The sequence below is a fragment of the Delphinus delphis genome, chromosome 5 (assembly GCF_949987515.2).
Source record: "Delphinus delphis chromosome 5, mDelDel1.2, whole genome shotgun sequence".
NCBI classification, from domain to species: Eukaryota; Metazoa; Chordata; class Mammalia; order Artiodactyla; family Delphinidae; genus Delphinus; species Delphinus delphis.
The window spans coordinates 9,537,575-9,555,676 of record NC_082687.1 but is presented as its reverse complement, the minus strand read 5'-3'; the positions used below and the strand labels follow the sequence as shown (position 1 = coordinate 9,555,676).

General features: G+C 39.8%; 1 protein-coding gene and 1 pseudogene across 1 annotated transcript in view; one reads left to right on the top strand and one right to left on the bottom strand.

The window, feature by feature from the left end:
• MMRN1 (multimerin 1) overlaps positions 1-18,102 on the bottom strand; it is a 77,351-nt gene that overhangs the window by 9,499 nt on the left and 49,750 nt on the right. Inside the window, exons 7-8 of the mRNA XM_060011984.1 lie at positions 17,540-17,713; positions 6,557-8,542 (exon numbers count right to left, since the gene is read on the bottom strand). Coding sequence (XP_059867967.1) covers positions 6,557-8,542; positions 17,540-17,713 — 2,160 coding nt within the window. The remainder of the gene's footprint in view (positions 1-6,556; positions 8,543-17,539; positions 17,714-18,102) is intronic.
• LOC132425281 (ras-related protein Rab-5B pseudogene) lies at positions 11,993-12,773 on the top strand (annotated as a pseudogene).

Genomic DNA, 18,102 nt, shown 5'->3' with positions numbered 1-18,102 from the left:
CAGGAAAGGATTGTTAATTTTGTCAGCATCCTCTCTTCAACTGTCAGCCTTCCATACAAAGGGGCATCCTCTGGAAAACTAGGGGAGTCTTTTCTTCTCCCAGGGAACAATGAACAAAAACTAGTTCATTTAATATTCTTTTCAATACTGATATGTTTTATTGACACAAACTGGGGAGGCTGTCCCCAGAAGACAGGTTTGCTAACCAACTCTGACACAAAGAATATCTTTAATATCATGAGCAGAAAAGAGTCAATATAACAGGCCTGAGACTGCTGCCTTTAGAAAGGCTGACTTGCAAGGATTTTCCCTTGATCTATGCCTGGGAACTTGCCTTGCCTCTATTCTCTAACTATTTAAAAAGTGTCTTTTGCAGTGCCCTGACTCTTCAGACAAGCTATATGGTTTATGCTGAACGTCTACTTTCCTTTTAGAGTATGGAGTTTTGGTATGCACTCAATAGAGGGTACCTATGTGACCAGCCCTATTATGGAGTGAATGTTTGTGTCCCCCCAAAACTCATAGGTGGAATTCCTAACTCCCCAGGTGATGGTACTAGGAGGTGGGGCCTGTGGGAGGTATTTAGGTCATTTAGGTATTTAGGGTGGTGCCTTCACGAATAGGATTAGTGCCCTTTTAAAAGGGACCCCAGAGAACTCTCTCACTCCTTCCCTTTCTGCCATGTGAGAATAAAACAAGAAGTTGACAGTCTGCAATCCAGAAGAGGGCTCTCATCAGAACCTGACCATGCCGGCCTGATCTCAAAACTGTGAGAAGTGAATTTCTCTTGACTATAAGCCACTTTATCTATGGTACATTGTTATAGCAGTGTGAGCCCCAATAAAACCTTTGAGAGCTTAATATCTGATGGTCTTCTCTGGGCAGAAAAATTGCACACATGTGACTGCATTTTTTGGTGACTGGAAAACAGAACACATAGAAGTACACCCCCTCATGGGAGGGAGAGAGCATAAGAAAGCCTATGCATGGATTTCTCCAGACTCCGCCTGGGTCCTTCCCCCTTGCTGATCCTCTCATCTATTATTTCACTAAAATAATCCTTAGCTGTGTGTATAACTAAATGCTGAGTCCCATGAATGCTCTAGCATAGCAAGCTTGTGTGTCGTTTTGGATACCTTACAGAACACATCGTAAACTCAATTCAAGTAGCTATCCTTCAAAATTTAATTAGCTTATATTCAATATTTTGTATAGAAGTCAACTTATCCTGAGGTATATGTGAGAATGTTTATTTTTTTGATATGGAAAAGCATATAAAGAGTTGAAATACCTTGGAAAAAACTCTTGTTAACACTTTTGTGGATATTTTTTAGTGCTTGTCAGTACCCATGCATTTTTATACATTTAAGCCTTTATATTTTTAATCCTGTTCTTTTTGATTTATTATGTGGTAAGCATAAGCTCATTTATCAACATATGCTGAGTTTAAAACACAGTGACGTAAATTAAAGATGGAACAATGGAATACGATGAGCATTTAAATTACGTTGCTACGTGGAAATAATTACATATCAAATATTAAGTGAAAATTTTAGAGAAAATAAAATATAAACATCGAATATAGCTGAGAAAATTGTATCATATAGTCCTAACTACCTCAATAATACACTGTATGAAAGTTGATTTCCTTGATTCTCAAACTTTGTAAGGTAGATATGTTATTCTAATTTTATAAATGAGGAAAGTAAGTTTTAGAAAAATAAATGACTTTTACAAATAAACACATTGCTAGGCAGGACTTAAACTTTGTTTTCTTGATTCCAAGTTCAGTGCTTCTTAGTCATCACAACTGCCTCTGTGCTGTGTCACAAAATTTAGAAATGGTTTTAAAGTGATGTAAGACAGTAAAATATTCACTAGGTTCTTATTTTTTCTTTTAAATTGCTTCTATTCACAGAAATGATAATTTAAAAAGTTGTATTTGGTATACTGCCAAATCTGTTACAGAACGTAGTCTTTCTTAAGAAGAGTAGTTAAAGTGACAGTGATGAATAAAAGGTTTATTAAGGAGAGTTAAATATACTTGGTAAATACTGGAGGAACGGTTAAAATAAAAAGCCGATGGTCTCACGAGCAGAAGGAGCATCGTCAGCCATGCTGCTGACATTGTTACAACAATTCAATTCAGGATTCAGCTCCTCTTGCAAGGCAAGCAGCCCGACCTGCTCCGCGGGGACAAATCTGCCAATTGCTTCACAAACAAATCTTCAAAGAGGAAATAAAATCCTCTTGGTGTCTACTGGACTTTTGTTTAGAAACAAGTCAAATATTTAGGGATTCAACCAGAACAGTTTATCAGAATTGGCCTGAGAGGAATCATAATTAGCATAACTGGATGTGGGAATGGCTCAGGAGAAAGTGATATGGAAGAGAACTCTGAATGTTACCTCCCACTGCATCAGCTCAGAGAAGATGTGGTGAACAACTGATGCCAACTTTCAATGACAACTGCCCACTGGCCATTAACACAGAAAAGCTAAACTGAAAAGTAGCCTTTTCACTTCCTTCTGGTCAACGCAGAAACAAGTGGTAATATTTGGGTCCTCAAGAAAGCAAACTCCCTGGGAATATCAACTCTGGCCATACGGAATATTCAGATATGGCCAGACTCTGAGATAGATATGATTCGTCAAACACAAGCAGAAGGAAGAGAAAGGCAGGTGAATAGACTTCACAATCTACTTCAGTACAGTAGTTGAGCGGAGCCCTGAGTCCAACAGACCAGGAGTCAGGCTCCATCACTTACTAGTTGCATGACCTTAGGCAGGATCCCTTAGTTCATCTCTCTGAGGGTTAGTTTACTCACCTTCAAAATAAGAATAATGATAGCTACCTCATAGGTATTAAATGAAAGAACATATGTAGTATAATTTGTACAGTGCCTGGGATGTAGTCAGTGTTAATACATGGTGTCCAATATTACATCATTATAGTATTACTATTATTAGGCTTCAAAGGAGGTTATCAGTTATTAAAATTAAGATTAAACAGAAAGAGAGTCACAGACATAGAAAACAAACTTATGGTTACCAAAGGGGAAAGGGGGAGGGAGGAGGGATAAATGAGGAGGTTGGGATTAACATATACACACTACTCTATATAAAACAGACAAACAGGGCTTCTCTGGTGGCGCAGTGGTTGAGAATCTGCCCGCTAATGCAGGGGACACAGGTTCGAGCCCTGGTCTGGGAGGATCCCACATGCCGTGGAGCAACTGGGCCCGTGAGCCACAACTACTGAGCCTGCGTGTCTGAAGCCTGTGCTCTGCAACAAGAGAGGCCACGATAGTGAGAGGCCCGCGCACCGCGATGAAGAGTGGCCCCCGCTTGCCACAACTAGAGAAAGCCCTCGCACAGAAACGAAGACCCAACACAGCAAAAATAACTAAATAAATTAATAAACTCCTGCCCCCAACATCTTAAAAAAACAAACAAACAAAAAATCCAGACAAAAAACAAGGACCTACTGTATAGCACAGGGAACTCTACTCAACATTTTGTAATAACCAGAAGGGAAAAGAATCTTAAAAAGAACATATATGTATAACCGTATAACTGCATCACTGTGCTGTACACCTGAAACTAACACTATATTATAAATCGACTATACTTCAATTTAAAAAAAGAAAAAAAAAGATTAAGTTTTAAAAACTATGTTTCTGTGGTTTTTCTTTCTACAAACTGCATTTATTCTGCAAATGATAGTGGCTATAATCTGAATAATATTATTGTGAGATTTGTAAAATCGTGATAAATTACCTTCTGGTGTTAGGTAGGGGAGTAATGTGGCTAGACAGTATTTACAGTATCATAGCAAAGGCCAAAGGAAACACAGCCAAATTTAACTAGTATCTCAGTGTGTCTCACAGTTGGTATCCAAGGAAGTAGTTTATTTTGCAATTGGTTTATTCTTAGAGGAGAATTTAGCCTGAGTCCACTGGTTTCATTATCTTGCATAGACTTGACCTGCTCAGCTGTTCGATGAATACCATCAGTTTTACGACCCATAGAAGCAGAGCCGGCTTAATGAGCACGCATATCTACGCATCCACTTGAAAGGGCCTCACACATTTTTGTTGCTGATCCTGCGGTACGGTGAATATCTGCCCCACACATGAAATTAGGCCAATATACCTTTATTGCCCTGACATCATTATGGGTTATCTTTACAAAGATAAAATAAAGAACTTTTAATTAATTATTAACTTGAGGCCTAGAAAAATTCTACTTACAGTAAATAAAGGAACAAGAAACAATTATATCAAGGCATCATTAAAAAGAGAATCAGTACTAAGTTAATTATTAGCCCATTAAGCCCAATATTGAGTCAACTTGATATAAATGTCTCAATGCAATTTTTATAAGCTCCTAACATGCATTCTTTATACTCTGAAAGTTTATTAGTTCTTATGTTCTACTGAGTCTCTTAACTCAATTAATTTTGAAGCTATTTAAATTTATACTTACTGTAGAGATACGGGTATTTTTTGGTTTAAGGAAAAAAGAATGACCCAGTTTGCCTGGTGTATGATCACATATCCTGCAGAGTTTAACTGAAACTCATTTGCAGTGTCCACAAGAGAACCAAGGATTAAAGTAGTTTGGAGAAAGAGCAGCTCAATATTTTTCCTAAAATGATTATTGTAAGAACATCTTGTACTGAAATACTACTTTTCTCTTGGAAACATGTAAGCCTAAATAATTTGTTCTGTGATCCCACATGGTAAGATTAGTCCTCCTGGGTCAGATTAATTTGGAAGGAGTCATAAATAAATACAATAGCTTAAATAGTCAAGAGACAACTCAACTTTGTATTATTCTGTGATTTTTCATATTCTCTGAACATTCAGAGATTAAACATGAAGGGTCATGTTAAGCTAGGATAATGATTACCCTTCTGTAATGAAAAAGCAATAAAATTCAAAATTCATCTAAATGAGTGTATACTTTAACAGCAGACTCATATGAGAGGTTCACTGTATTTCTTTTAATAAGAGTCCGTAGCTATTCTTTTCATTGTGGAAAGATTATTTAATATTACTCATATGCCAGACATCTTAATAAAACACTTCTTTCATACAGAGAGACTATTAAGTAGTTTATATGCACTACACTAAATTCCTCTTTCTTCCCAAATGTGTGCTTCTCTGGTGTTTACAACATCTGTCAATGGTACTTCGACCCTCTCATTTCCCAAATGCAAAACCGCAGAATATTCTAGATCTCTCCCCTCCCCAAGTGCTGTGTATTCAGGCTGTGAAAAGCTCATGTCTTTTTTACAGCAATGCAGTCTGCAACATATTTCTACTAATGAGCTCAGAAAAATACCTACTGCAATCCCATCTCATAAAAGGAAGAAGCCGAGACCCAGAGAGGGGAATTACTCAAGGCTACACAGAAACATACGGAAATAACTAGGACCGGAATCATGATTTGTTGTTCCTTAGACCATTAATTTTCCCACAATCTTTCTGTTTCTGTTGATGTTACTTTCATGACACTATTCATACTCATCTCCTCTGATGCAACTACCTCTTCCTAAGATCTGGCTTTCACTGATCTTGCCAATAGTGTCCTAACTGGTATCTCTGATTTCTTCTTTGTAGTCATGCTACACGCTACTCCTAGCTTCGTGCTTCTGAGACACAGTTCTCACCATACCCAATGCTCTGCTTGAAATTTTCAAAGACCGTTCTTTACAAAATCATGTCTACATGCCTTGAATGTATCTCCCCAAAATTTATATGTTCATATCGTAACTTCCACAGTTGCTGATATTAGGAGGTGGGGCCTTTGGAGGTGCTTAGGAGATAAGGATGGAGCCCTCATGAATGGGATTAGTGTTCCCAGAGCTCCCTCACCCCTTCTGCCATGTGAGGACACAGCATGCAATTACTGGAACCAAGTGAACCAGAAAGAGGGCCCTGATTTTGGACTTTCCAGTCTCTAAAACGTCAAGAAATAAATTTCTGTTGTTTCTAAGCTACCCAGTCCGTGGCATTTTGTTAAAGCAGCCCAAAGGGACTAAGACACTTAGCTTGTCATTCAAGGCCTTCTGTGATCTGCCCAAACTAAATACCTGCTCACTGTACAGACAGACAGTCATTCAACAGATATTCACTGAGTTCCTGTTGCATACTGACACTTTGTCAGGTAACACCAAAATGAATAGGATACAATCTGGTCTTACTCATCAGGGAGCTCATTGTCTAATAGCTTCCTTTAATTACACATGTAAAGAAAAATGTTCTACAAGGGCAAACTTGATTGTTTTATAGGGGTCTTGTCAGAAAAAAAGTTAAGAAATATGTAGAAAAATATTTACACTATAAACAGTTGTTTTGTATTGATGCCTGCTTTATATAGGATAAAATCAGCTTCAAATAATATATCAGGGATCTTTGAATTTCTTAACTATTTACTCAAGTTTAAGTAAGTGTTCTTTATATCTTATGGTCTTGCTAAACCATATAGACCTACTAAATACCACTTAAATAGGAAAAGAGATTAAAAGTTAATTTTTAACAATAGCTTACCAGGAAGTAGAATGTTGTCTGTGTTTCTTTGGGTCCGGCCCATCAGGACAGTGGTCAGATTCACTGTTGGTTTCTTAAGTGTATTGGGTTTCTTCAGCAATGGTTTTATTTGCTTCTGTGACTTGACAATGTTTGCAAGACTACCAGACAATGATTGATTTATATACCGAGTTAAATTAGATAGGGCAATTTGAGTTTTTATTTCAATCACTGATTCCACAAATTCTGTCAGACCTTTCTGAAGAAGCTGAGTATCTGGTATGGAACCTTTTATCTTGGGTATGGTAGCATTCAGTTCTGATATACTTGTAGAAGCATCATGACATATTGTTAAAGCTTCATAGAGAGTCTTGTTAAGTAAAGAGAAATTAATGGAAAGATGAATGGATTTTGCTTCCAGTGCTTTAAATCTGGAATTTAGTACCTGCAGTTGTAGAGCCTGGTCTCTCTCATTTGTAGCCACAAAGCCTTTTTTTAGTGAAACATAATAAGGTATGAGCGTCTTGGTCACTTTAGACTCAACGCCTTGCAACCGAGTTTCAAAATTTTTGGAAATGTTTGTGGCTGAGAGTATTTTTTCCTCCAAATGACTCATAATTTGCTGGTATTTTATCACTTGGGAACTGGTTTCATTGATCATTTGAGAAATCTTTTGAAAGTTGGACAGACTTAGTTTTTCATCTTTAGGAATATTTGCAAGGGCCTTGGCAACTTGCAGAACAAAGTTATATTTCTGATTGTCATTGACCAAAATCTCAATAGAATCATTCAAACGTTGGAACTGAGAAATGAATGTCAAAATAGTCTCCATATTTTGGGTACATTTGTGATGGACCTCAGGATTATACTTTGTTGTATCTAAAGTCTCTTTTAGCATGTAGTTATCTTGAATGAAGTCAATGGCATTATTTATAATAGTTATTGTCTTATTTAGACCGTCTTCCATTTCTAAGGCATGTTCATTGATACGTCTGTCTAAGGAATCCCCACGACTCTGTACTTCATTTCTAAGTAAGTTGTATCTTTTTGTAAGTTCTTTGATAAGCAAATTTAGACTGCTAACAGCAGTCATCAGATTTTCCACTTTTTTCTTTGTAGCTACTACTTCTTTTGGTTGCTCATACGTCATTGTCTCTCTAAAGGATGCTCCCTGCTCGAGCAAGGGTTGAAGAATCTCCATATCGTAAGTCAGATCATTTAGTTGCTCATTCATTTTATCCATCTTAGTGTCCATTGGAAAGAGAACCTCAACCAATGTTTGGTTTAAAACTTGTAAATTCTCTTCTGTGTCCTTAATTTGAAATTTAAAATCATCTCTGCATTTGGATAACATGTGTTCACATTCCTCCCTGACAGATTCTTTCTCCATCTCCAAAGCAAGGGTGAGATTGTTAATCTTGCTATCTTGGGTGTGCAAATCATCGAACATACGCAGCAGCATCAAACCCTGCTTCTTTACAGTCTCATGTAGAGTAGACATGTATTCAGTGACGTTATTGCTAACTGATCCAGCGGCTGGAACACTCTTCTGATTTGATACTTGTTCAGTTGATAAAAGATGCTCCTGCATGTCCTTCATTTTAGAAAGGGTCTTGTTGAGGGATTCATGATACAGAATGCTCCTTGAGCGCTCCTGTTCTAGAGCACCTTCTAAATGAGTCTGCTTTGCTTCTAGTTCTTTAATAGGCTTCTCACATGTAAAAGTCATTTCTTGTCTTACATTCACAATGCGATTTTTTAGATCCAGTATATCAGTCGAAGTGGGCCTATTTTCTTGCATTAAAACAGACTTTTGCTGGACTGCTACTGAAACCACGGTTTCATTAACTTGTCGAATTATCTGTCTGGTGTTTTCAAGGTCCTCTGAGAGAGTTGATACAGTCTTGAAGAGCTGCACTATGGTCTCCTGCATATCATTTTGAAAAATTTTAAATTGTTCTCTTACTATATCTTTCACCAGATCATTAATGCTTTTGGATTTTAGACCTGGAGAAAGAAATAATAAACAACAATAAATGATACATGATTTTAATAATGTAAACTTTAGATAGCTCTAAAAAGATAAAAGTTTGAGACTAAACATTAATGACATGAAATAATGAAAATATCTCTTGACTACATTTACTTATGAAATTTTAAAAAAATTACTAGAGTTCATATAAGGTGGTCACCCTCTTAACTGATAAGTCTGAGGGAAAAAAATCAGTTGCTGGGAACACGCTAGAATCATAGAACTAAGGTTCTCTGGACAAAGGCATAAAGGAACTACTACCGACTTCAGTTAATACACCCTTGTAGGCAATGATTCTAGCCTTAGTCTTGCATAAAAATAAATGGTTTGGGGCTTTCTGCCTTAGTAAATAATACCTGATGTTAGCTCATGACTGTTTATTAGGTTTCTAGTACAGTTGACCCTTGAACAATGCAGGGAATGGAGTGCCGACCCTCTGCACAGCTAAAACTCCACATATAATTTATAGCTGGCCCTCCGTTATATCCAGGATTCCTCTGAATCCACAGTTGCACATCCTTAGATTCAACCAACCGACTGTGGATTCTGTAGCACTATAGTATTTACCACTGAAACAAGTCTGCTTACGTAAGTGGACCCAGGAGGTTCAAACATATGTCGATCAAAGGTCAACTGTAATTAGGTTTCAGAACTTGTGTTTCGAGCTTATAAAATTTAATATATTGGGCTTCCCTGGTGGCGCAGTGGTTGAGAGTCCGCCTGCCGATGCAGGGGACATGAGTTCGTGCCCCGGTCCGGGAAGATCCCACGTGCCACGGAGCGGCTGGGCCCGTGGGCCATGGCCGCTGAACCTGTGTGTCCGGAGCCTGTGCTCCGCAACGGGACAGGCCACAACAGTGAGAGGCCCGCGTACCGCAAGAAAAAAAAAATTTAATATATTGACTGCAGAGACGAAATTTAATGAGGTTCCCAGAGGAGGAACAATATGAAGTAATAATCACAAGATTCAACAATAGTTCATAATAAAAATAAAATAAAAATAATGAGAGGTTTGAGGATCACAAAACTAAGTCAAATGACAGAGATTTAAGATACACATTGACTCTCATAATATGACATTAATTTTTTTTTTTTTTTTTTTTTTGCGGTACGCGGGCCTCTCACTGTTGTGGCCTCTCCCGTTGCGGAGCACAGGCTCTGGACGCACAGGCTCAGCGGCCATGGCTCACAGGCCGAGCCGCTCCGCGGCATGTGGGATCTTCCCGGACCGGGGCACGAACCCGTGTCCCCTGCATCGGCAGGCGGACTCTCAACCACTGCGCCACCAGGGAAGCCCGACATTAATTTTTTAGGTGATTTTATTTATTTTTAGTTTGATAATTCTTTTTTAAAATATTTCTATTGAAATATAGTTGATTTACAATATCATGACATTAATTCTTAACAAAAAGAGGAGAGGAAACTTGCCACTAATGAAGCACATACTAGTTATCTCCCCTTTAGAAAGAATAGACTGATCACGAGCCAGAATTATGGATAAACGTAGCATTAGAAAAAAAAAGGAAAAAGAAAAAAAGGGTCTTGAACTATTCAGAACTACTTAGAACAGGAAATAAATATTCAAACATGTAAAAACATAGAAACAAACCTGTTACATACAAAAACAGAAAATGGGAAAAATAAAACATGCTTGAGGCATATTTATAGTACATGGCAATGAAACAGATATAAATGGAAGATATGTTCATTCAAACATGTAGCCAATGTCTATAAGGTAAAATACAGGCAACATAATACAAAGCATTTTAATCAGGAAGGTCTGTACAATGGAGTATTGTGAAGTAAGTTATGGCTACTATGAAGTCTATTCAAGAAAGATGATTATAGGATAAAAATACATAGTCCCTACATGTCTCTATTTTGTAAGCGAGTTTTAAAAAGTATTTAAGTTGCTTGAGAGACCTCCATAAAACATATTGTGAAAGAGCAATTATACCAAATAGAATGATATATTGCTTGAGGGTCTTGATACTAATTAATGTGGTACAAAGACAAAGCTGTGAATGGATAAATATTTCCTTGGAAATCCTAGACCTTAAAGATGCATGTTTTTAATTGATCTTTAGGGTCTAGGATTTCCAGAGTACAAAAATTTATTTTACATTTCTAAACCTAGTGGAAACTGATATAAACTTAAAAGTCTAGAAACTATAAGTAAGTGAAAATCAACTTGTATGTAATAGAAAAAAATAATAAAAGCACATGAAGTATGAAATAGTAATCAGTGACACACAGCACCAAAGTACTAAGGAAAGGCTTAGAAAAGATTATATAGCTGCAGTTAAGATAAATTATACTGAAACAGTCCTAACTTTTGCATTTACTAACATGAATAATCATACCAAGAAAAGTTTTAAAGTATTTTTATTTTCTAAATTTTATTTAGCATTTGACATGTCACTCATTTATACAACAAATCTTTGTTGAGTACATTCTAGATGCTACACAGAAAATGAAATTTGGAAAATTAGATTTCTTATGCTTAAAATAGAATATATTAGCTTCACTAAGTGTAAGTGCTATTAACTACTTAATACTACTTAAAGTGCTATTAACTGCTTAATTAACTACTTAATAGCAAAGTTATTTTTATTGCACTTTCTACAGGATCATTTAGTCATTTCCTGTGGGTTAAAATTGTCTTTAGTTCTCATGATGAAAACAGCTAGATGAAACACAATAAAATAATTAAGGTTAGGAATCAGACTTCCCTAGGATTTATAACCTCATAATTCTGGCTTAAAATGTTTTTCAAGATTGACAAGGTAAAATAAAACTTAAGCGTAATTAAATTAATTAATTGTGGACAATAACAACAGATTTTAACTACAGCAAGGGAAAAACTACATGATCTGAAAGTCAGAAAAAGAATGAAAATAGGCGAAAACACTGTAATAGGTAAAATTCAGTACAGAAAGTCAGAAAAAGAATGAAAATAGGCGAAAACACTGTAATAGGTAAAATTCAGTACAGAATCTTGATCAAATTAACTAGGAAAAAAAGTAAACAATCAAAGTAAAAATTAGAAGGTACTCTCATGCTTTAAAACTTCAGTGGAGGGCTTCCCTCGCGGCACAGTGGTTGAGAGTCCGCCTGCCGATGCAGGGGACACGGGTTCGTGCCCCGGTCCGGGAGGATCCCACATGCCGCGGAGCGGCTAGGCCCGTGAGCCGTGGCCACTGAGCCTGTGCTCCGCAACGGGAGAGGCCATGACAGTGAGAGGCCCACGTACCGCAAAAAAAAAAGAACAAAACAAACAACAAAAAAAAAACTTCAGTGGAGGCCGGGGGCCCCACCCCAGGGAGGGGAGGAGGAGAGGCAAGAGGGTTTGGCTGAGCTGCAGCTGTTTGTCTGTTTGACACGGGCTTGGGCCCTACGGGGGGAGACGGAGGCCCAGGACTGTTGAAGCCTGGAAGTCCCCTCCCCTCCCCCTCCCCTTCCCCTCCCCCTCCCCTTCCCCTCCCCCTCCCCCCTCCCCCCTCTGCCACTTTGTGGCATCCCCCTCCCTCCACCCTTTCCCACTCTTATAATCTAGCCATGACTAGCAAAAGCACAGCCAGGCCCAGCGGGCAGCCCCAGGCCAGCAAAATATGTCAGTTCAAATTGGTCCTGCTGGGTGAGTCTGCAGTGGGGAAGTCTAGCCTGGTATGACGTTTTGTCAAAGGGCGGTTCCACAAGTACCAGGAGAGCATCACCAGAGCAGCCTTCCTCACCCAGTCGGTTTGTCTAGAGGACACAACAGTCAGGTTTGAGATCTGGGACACAGCTGGGCAGGAGCGATACCATAGCTCGGCCCCCGTGCACTGCAGAGGTGCCCAAGCTGCAGCTGTGGTTTATGACGTTACTAATCAGGAAACCTTCGCCCGAGCAAAGACATGGATAAAGGAACTCCAGCGACAGGCCAGTCCTAGCATCGTTATTGCCCTGGTGGGGAACACAGCTGACCTGGCCAGCAAGCGCATGGCAGAGTACGAAGAGGCCCAGGCGTAGGCAGATGACAACAGGTTACTGTTTATGGAGACTTCAGCCAAGACAGCTGTGAACCTGAACCATCTCTTCCTGGCGATAGCTAAGAGGTTGCCGAAGGGTGAACCCCAGGATCTGGGGGGTGCAGCAGGCCGAAGCCGGGGTGTGGATCTCCATGAGCAGTCCCAGCAGAACAAGAGCCAGTGTTGTAGCAACTGAGGGGCGGCTAGCGGCAAACAAGGATGGAGCTAGCGCCAGAGCTCAGAACTAACCTCCATCCCCACCGCTCAGCACACAGCCCCTGCGGTAACAGCACACTGGGCCCTGGCTCCCAAGGGCTGCCCCTTGACAGCTCCATCACGGCACTTTGTAACGCTTCAGCAACAGGCAGCTGCTGCCACTGGCTTCCTACCCCTACTCTGGGGCTTGGGGGGCAGATCCCCCAGGACTTACCTTCCAAATCAAACTTTCTTCACTTTGTATTATAGGTGCAAGACAGTGACCTACTTATCTTTCCTCCTCCTCCCCATTTTTTCAGAAAACTCTCTTTTTGTCTCCTTCCCCTTCCCCTTCTGCTTTCGGTCAGTCTCTGTTCTTGATCCTCTTTTTCTTCCCCTCCCCGGGATGGAGAAGGTAGTGAACCCAGGAACTGAGGAAGGAGGTTTGCAGTTCAGTCACATTAGGGGCCCTGGGGGAAAGTAAGCCTCAGAGCAGAGGGGAGTAAGGAAATAGTTCCTTTTTGTTTTTATGTGGCTGGAGTTCTCATATTTGGAAACACTGAGTTGGCCTTGTGGAGGGTGTTTCTAGGTAGAGGCGAGAATGGGAAGGCAAGCTCTCAGGCACCAGGTTGGAGTCTTGTTGGTAGCTAACTGGGCAGAGGTGGAGATGCAGTGTCATCTGTGGCTCAGGAGCTCTTCCAAGGCTTACTGTCCCCTCACCCAGCCTCTTAGGTAGCTTCTCCCCCATAGTGGGGGAGATTCTGGACTCCAGAATCCTCCGAAGAATCCTCACTGGCTGCGTGCATCTTTGGCTCTACTGTGATCTAAAGGGAGGGACCAGCCTCTGACTTACACACATGCATTTTTTTCTCTGTGGCGCTCAGATGGCCTCAGCCCCAGACCCTATATCCCCCCTGCAGTTTGTACTTTAATTGATGGTAGTTCAGTTGTGAGACTGTTTTATGGGGGTTTTGATTGATTTACCTGCCCTCTTAACTTTTTAATTAAGTGGAATCCGAGGTGTATATGAGGTTAGGGGAGGGGCTGTAGAGAACAGTGCCGGTGGCAGCTACCCAAGCCCAGTCTCCATTGCTAGCTTCCTCCAACTCCGATTCTTACTTCACCTATGTTCTGGTCAGCCTGACTCTTGGGTGTACGTTTAATCTTTCCTGAGGAATTAACTGAGCAGCCGGAGAGCAGTCTCAGGATAGCACAGGCCATTGTAGGGGAGTGAAAAGGAGTCAGCAAGATGGAAGAGTTTTCTGTCCTTTCCCAGGGTTCCCATTCAATTTGATCCACCTATTACCATGTCTTTTCTACTTCCCTGTAAATGGGTATGATCTTTATTTCCACTGTACAGTCTGTTCTGCCCCCCCACCTCCCGTCAGGCCCTATTTCTTTTCTCCTTTGTTAGTATCTTCGGTTTGGTCCCTCCATGCTTACCCCCCAAACCCATTACCATGCAACCAGTGGTTTAATCCACATACCACTAGGAGAGTAGTACCACAGAGGCCTACTTGTGGCCCCTTAGTACCATAACACCTGTTCCTGTGGACAGGGAACGACTGGCACTGAGGGCCCCTCACAACTATCTCACATCACCAGAGGATGTTGGTCCTTTCTAAATCTCTAGTCTCTCTTCACATCCCTCATCAGGTATTTTAAGATGTCTTTGGGAGGCCATCCAGGCAAGAGAGAACTCTAAATCCCTTCTTGTTCTAGCCCAGGGTTTTGAGGAAATTGGAGGGAATAAGAGAGGAGAGGCCATAGTGACCTAGGATTGGAACCTTTTGGCTTGCAGACTGCCTCCTGTCCCAGAGAAACTGAGAAATCCATGAAGCTGAGATTCTGAAGGACCCAGCTTAGGTTCTTCCACTTACACCTAAATTCCCTTTCTTTACCAGGGACAGCCTTAGTTCCCGTGGCCCTGAAACACGTACACATTTTCCCCTCCTTTTCCCAGTACTCACTAGCCCCCCAAAGCAGCCAGTGCATCCTTACAAGTGGAAGAACTACGCGGGCTCCCTTAAGTTTCTTAGAAATGAAGCTCTTTCTCTGTGTAGTTTTCCCCATGGAGCAGTAGCGAAGATGTTTCATTGCCTTGGGGCTGGGAAACCATTTCTCCAGGCGTCTTCTCCCCCCGCCCTGCCCCCCTTAGGAACAGGATTGGCCTTAGCTTCTGGGCCTACCTGCTGCCTTCCTTCTACTTTCTATTAGCTCTTCTGCTTTCCTTTGAGCTGTTGGGCTTAGGGAATCTTAGTTTTTATTTCCCAGCTCTTCATTTTTTTCTTCTGATCTTTTTTTTTTAAGGGTGGGTATCATTTTTTCTTTTTTGGCTTCTAAGAAAGCATTTGCCTTTTTTCCCCTTTCCTCCTCTCCCAACATAACGATCGTGGTAACAGAATGCAACTGCTGATTTACCGATGTACTTAATGGAAGTAAAAAAGGAGAAAAAAAAAAACCTTCAGTGGAAAACTACATTGGGCACAGGGTAAAAATCACAGCAGTGTCTGAAAAGGAATCAAACAGATTATTAGCTTAAAAGCTCGTTTCAGGAAAACAAGCTTTTCAGATAATATTTCTATAGTTTGTTACTAAAGAAACAACTGTGCAAGAATCTGATTTTGCAAAGATACATCAAAGTGCTTTATGTCAGTGTATGAGTGGGCACATCATTTTAACTCTATTTGATTCTGTTTCATGTGACTCAAGTGCTTCTACTTCCTAAACGATTTGATATTGTATTTGGTAACAACAGACATATTTGATTATCAGACACCTGGGCATGTCGCTTCTGTGGTTGTGAATGCATGGCCTATTCATAAGATTCAGATACTTCTTAAGGTGTTGGGGCATTTGATTTTGAACAGTTTCTCTGGCTACTAGCAGATGAAGCACTGCTTCTCAACTTGGATGTAGAGTAAGGGAGAGAAGGGGTGGTGGTTTCAGGAAAACACAGTGCCTTGGGGGTGAATTTAGTTTTTGTTTCCTGTATAAACATTCATTAACTGCAAGCCATCTGGTTCTGGTAATTGATTGTGCTCAGTAAATGATTAACGTGTCCTGTTGAAGAGGGAATACTGTTGTTGTTGCTGTGAGTATGTATTTTTTCCCATGTCTGGGTCGGAATTTTTGTTAGTAGGTTCGCAAACAGCTGTTGACAGGCCTAATTCACTCAGGCTATGATAACCAAATTTTGCTAGACAAATTTCATTACTGTGGTTATAGTCAATTATGTACTGTTCCTATTTCACTTCTTTCTCATGCTCACTTCAGGGAAAATACATTCCTCTCTCATGCTTGCCATGGGTAAGTTTTAGCCATAGGGAGCATGCCAGAAACGTAGGACAGAGTCTTTCAGTTGGTTAATAGCACCAATAATTTACATGATTAAAAAAAAATCATGATTGCTCTGTACTGGTAAAGGATATGGAAATCACCTTTTTATTTCTTTTACATGTGAACCACATAAAATAGAGAAAAAATAACTTGTGAGTGATAGAAATGGGGTGTACAGTGAGTATGTTTTATGCATAAAACAAAGTGAAAGGGACCAATAATCCTGAAACTTGGGAACAAACAATAAGCCCAGTGAATTGAGATGCACCTACTAACCAAAATACTTGTCTGGAATATCTGTGTGCTACCTGAAACCTCTGCCGAATTAACCCCCCCGATCCCTTATCAGTTGAGATGGTTTTTCTTTGCAGAAACCTTCCCTGAAGTCTAAGACTGGATTTATTGAAACTATCAAGGGGCCCCACTGTATTGTACAGAACACTACCATGGCAATTTTTCACTATATATTCAGCATACATCTCTCTGGTAGGCAGAAAAATGCTGCCCCACCTAAGATGTTCACACCCTTATGCCCTTAACCTGTGAATATGTTACCTTCCATGACACAAGGGCCTGGACATATGTGATTAAGGTTGAGAACCTTGAAATGAGGAGATTATCCCGGATTATCCAGATGGGTCCAATGTAATCATATGAGTCCTTACAGAGGAAGGAGAAGGCAGAGGAGTGGGCCTGAGAGCTGCCACGAGGGCTCAACAAGGCCACAAGCCAAGAAATGCAGTGGCCTCCAGAAGCTGGGAAAAAGCCAGCTTACAGTCATCAAGAAAATGGAATCTCAGTCCTACAACCGCAAGAAAATGAATTCTGACAACTCAACTTAGCAGGAAATGGATCTTCCTGTAGATCCTCCAGAAAGGAACACAGCCTGCTATTTTTAAGAGCACAAAATTCAGGCAAAACTGACTCACATTTCTATGAATAACAACCTGGTGTGTTTTAGAATATATTTTATTGATTATATTCCATGAGCGAGATACTTTCTGGGATAATAATGCACTTTAGATTTATCCTCAATATCTTCATCAACATTAAGATAACCATGGATCTAGCTGTCCCTGACAATCATCCCTTAACCTCACCTTTATCTTGAGCTGCGAACCACAATTGGAGCAGATTAAGTACGGCTCATTTTAACTATAAAGGAATACAAGTTAGACTGTAACTAGGTACATAATGTCAATAAGTCAGATGAAATATTCAGACAAAAAGTTGACTATATTAGTAAACAATATTTAGATGCTTCAACTTATTTCAGAAATTGAGGGATTTAAAAGTATCTTATTCAAAAAAAATCTTAGACTTCTCTATCACCCAATCTAAAGCAAAAATCCCAAAATGATGTGAGAAAAGATAAATGAGTCATTTGCTGTTTGTCTCAACTGAATGAATAATTTATTTTACTTTTACCTTTTAGAAAAGATTGAAATTCCCTGCCTTTATCTTCACTGATTTTCCCTTCCAGTGAGGAGTATGTGTTCTTTATATCACTCACGGCCAAAGAAATATTGTCAATCTTCTTCTGCAGAAGGGTCAGTTTCATTGCCTGGTAGTTCATCTGCTCAGTCATTTTTTGTGTCACTGCTGCATATAGAAGAGGAGAAAATGGGAAACGTTTAAACATACATATTTAAAAACCACTTAAATTTCATGATAGATTGAAAGGTCATTCAAATAAGCCATGTTTGCACTTCATATTTGAAAATACAGATTATATGCACTTAGCAAATGGCATCCTGAATTTTATACTAATATTTAGGGGTAGAAATTTGTAAAAAGCATTCTAATACCTTAGATTTCTAAAATGTTTTAACTTTGTCTAGAATTTTCAGTCTCTCTTTTGCTAACCTGAAAGAGTCGTTGTTAAACTTTCAATAGATGAGGAAATTGAGGGTCAGAAAACTGAAATACCTTGCTTGAGGTTACAGAGCTAATGCTTTATCTTCTGCTTTCAAATCCAATGCTCCAGCATT